Source organism: Pundamilia nyererei, unplaced genomic scaffold (genome assembly GCF_000239375.1).
Source record: "Pundamilia nyererei isolate P.nyererei 1_Seehausen unplaced genomic scaffold, PunNye1.0 scaffold00276, whole genome shotgun sequence".
NCBI lineage: Eukaryota > Metazoa > Chordata > Actinopteri > Cichliformes > Cichlidae > Pundamilia > Pundamilia nyererei.
In genome coordinates, this window is record NW_005187677.1 from 83,141 (window position 1) to 86,256 (window position 3,116).

The 3,116-nt window shown below is 44.4% G+C and overlaps 1 protein-coding gene across 1 annotated transcript in view; it reads left to right on the forward strand.

Annotated features, from left to right (window-relative positions):
* The first annotated feature begins 254 nt into the window (after positions 1-254).
* Positions 255-3,116, forward strand: part of LOC102215137 (interferon-induced protein 44-like) — a 17,232-nt gene continuing 14,370 nt past the window's right edge. The window contains exon 1 of the mRNA XM_005750533.1: positions 255-373. Within this exon, the coding sequence (XP_005750590.1) occupies positions 255-373 (119 nt within the window). The remainder of the gene's footprint in view (positions 374-3,116) is intronic.

The window sequence follows — 3,116 nt, forward strand, 5'->3', positions numbered from 1 at the left end:
ACAATAATAACGTAGTTACTGTAACGCGTTAATTAATAACGCGTTAGTCCCAACACTGTGTTTGGCACATACATTAAACCTGTTGATAAGAGATTCCCTGAAGGTGGTGAAAACAACCGTGGACAAGGTAAAGGCTAATGTGGAGTTGTTCCACAGAAGCACAGTAGCTGCAAAGAGGCTAAAGTCCACACAGCGCCAGATGGAGTTAACTGAACTGAGGCATTCTTGAAACAAAAGATGCCAGTATCTCCACCATGGCCCTGATCAGTGCACCTGTTGATACGTTAAGTCAAGAGGAATGGGAGCTGGTGAAAGACGTCTGCACCGTCCTGCAACCATTTGAGGAAGTGACCGTTGAGATAAGTACAGACAGGTACCTTGCACAGTTGTTTTTTTCTCTACTACTATTCAGTCACTAATATACATTGCAGAAACAACACATATGATTGACAAAACTAAATTGAAAAATTAAATATGCCACATAATTAAAAAACAAAACTAATTTTAAAAGTTGCTGTTTTCTCTCCTTCAGCTATATCACAGCCTCCAAAATGCTCCTGCTTAGCAAAGGTCTTCAGCCAGTGACAGCCCAACACCAACTGACAGCAACCGTGCAGAAAGTAAAGGAATTGGTTGCGGATCTTTGTTCAACCATGGATCGAAAATATCTGCGTATGGACTTCAACACTGTCCTCTCAGAAACTGCATTACTGGATCCTAGGTTTAAAAAGCTTCCATTCAGAAATGAAAGAGCTACAGGAGATGCTACAAAGAGAAATACTACATGTTACGACCCGTCTAGGGCCAGGCAATAACATGAGTGAGGCACTCGCTTCCCCCCCCCAAAGACCCAAGCAGCCACAGGAAACAAATCCGTTCGTTATAATGTGCTTTATTTACAATGTGGAAAAAAAAGAACAACAAAACAGGAGTGTCAACACTTCAGGGTGAGCCAAGGCCAAAATAATAAACAAAACAAATCTACACAAATCCCGCACCCCTGACCTCACCAAAACAAAGTCAAAAATAAAGACAGAGTCTGACCTCCTTAACCAATTCAAAACAGGAGAAAACAGGTGATCAAAAGAAACGGCAGCTCACCCCTACCCACTCCACTTCCACAACTTTTAAGCCGCACTGCAGCCAGCGGCTGCCACAGGTCATGAGGAGAAACGCAAGGACCTCTCCCGGCATAGCACTCCAGCCTCCTTTTAATGGGCGGGTCCTCCAGCTGGAACCAGTCACATAGGGGCGGTGTATCCACACACCAATCAGAGCAGGGCCCTGGCACAGCTGAATTAACATAAAAAGATATATCACCTGCACAAAACAAACACATGACCATGCAAGTTCGTAACATACAGCTGACGTTATAATGGAGATGCGATCTTGAGTACCCCTTCATCCAATGTGGAGAAGACCCGCTGAGTTGGTGGCAGGCCAAGGCCACAGTCTTTCCATGCCTGGTGAAGGTGATAGAGGGGAGACTGTGCATAGTGGCAACATCTGTTCCTTTGGAGAGAGTCTTCTCAAAAACAGGGCAGATACTAACTGACATGGTCCAGGTGAGTGCCGGACTTTTCCATTGTGTCCACCTCTGGGTGAAGTGAGTAATGTGAGTAATTTGGCTGCCGGCTTTTAAGACCAGACTAACAATGGCTAGCAGATGATCTGGCTAGGAGTGATTGTGAGTGCTCTGCTGTCGTAGTTAATTTAACGTATCGTAGTATTGCTCGTACTCACCTGTTTACCCTCTCTGCTCACAGTAATTCTCCAGACGCCATTTTCCATCCTGCCATAACTAACCTCTGTTCAGGTGCTGGTCTGTTCAGCAGCTTCACCTCTTTACTCACTTGCCTGCCTCCCTGCCCTGCTTCCTGCAAACACTTGAATCTCTGCTCTGGACATATATCACTAACGGCTCACCCAGACCACTTACTCTTCCACGCTTCACCTCTGCCTGCGACAAGTAAGACTCTTTACAATTTGACTGTTCACTCTGGATCTAACGCCTGGAATCCCACTTGACACCTTTCTCTCTTGTTTCAGTGACTCCGAGAATCCTGGCACCATTCCCCTGTCTAGCCTTCCCCTTTAGTCCCACACCACAGGGTTCCTGTACTGGCTGTTACCCCTGGCTCCTGCTTACACCAGCCTAAGGGTTTGTTCTCTGGGCTCTCTCATAGCATGCAGTGTGTTCACAGCTCATAGTTCATAGTTGTATGTTTTTATGATAACATTCACGATGCTGTTCTAGCTAATTATACATCATAGTATTGTTCTAGTTGGCTTTATTGACTTTCAGTCATAGTTCATAGTTTAACTCACCAAGCTCCTAAGTGCATAGTTTTGGGAAACATTCGGTTGCACATTTTCACTCCTTGTAAATAAAGTCTTGCTAACACTTATTCTCCATGCCTCTGAGTGCTGTCTGCACTTGAGTCCATTCTCCTGGGTTGGCCACTTGGCTGTGACACTAGCTGAGAGACAAACAACATCAGCCAGAAGAGCCAGCTCTCTGAAAAGAGCCAAACTTCCCATAACTAGTCTTCTCTGCCCAAAGTTGTGAAAAACCCTTCTGCATAGTGCATGCATAGTAGCCTACCTTTGGTAGCAAACCTGACAAGGTTGTTTTTACTCTGCAGTTGGACTGGCACCTGTTGTTTTGCAGACTTTTGTACTCACTTTGGCCTTAAAACTTTCAAAGGGCCCCAATTAAAAATGATGGATGAAAAGGTCTGGGAATAGCACCCGGAAAGTTGTGTAACACAAGTGTCGGTAGGATTGAAGACTGCCTGGGGAAAAGTATTGACAAACATATTACATCCATAATTGGGGTAATATTAACATTTGTAGAGTTGAGAAAATACTTATTAGTTCAAATTTAATATGGACCAAGTAAAAGACAAGGAAGGGAAAGTTGCTCAGCAGCTGGACGAGGGGTTGTGGACTCCTAAAAGGAGTGTCAGATTTGCCCCGACCAGCTTTTTTCCAGTCTGTCACTTTGTGAGTCTCTGATGTTTGTGCTTTAAGGACACTTTCCTGCCTTTAGTCCTATTCATGAGCATTATTAATTGTCTTCTAACATCCAGAAGTCTGCATGTGTTTCGTAGTTT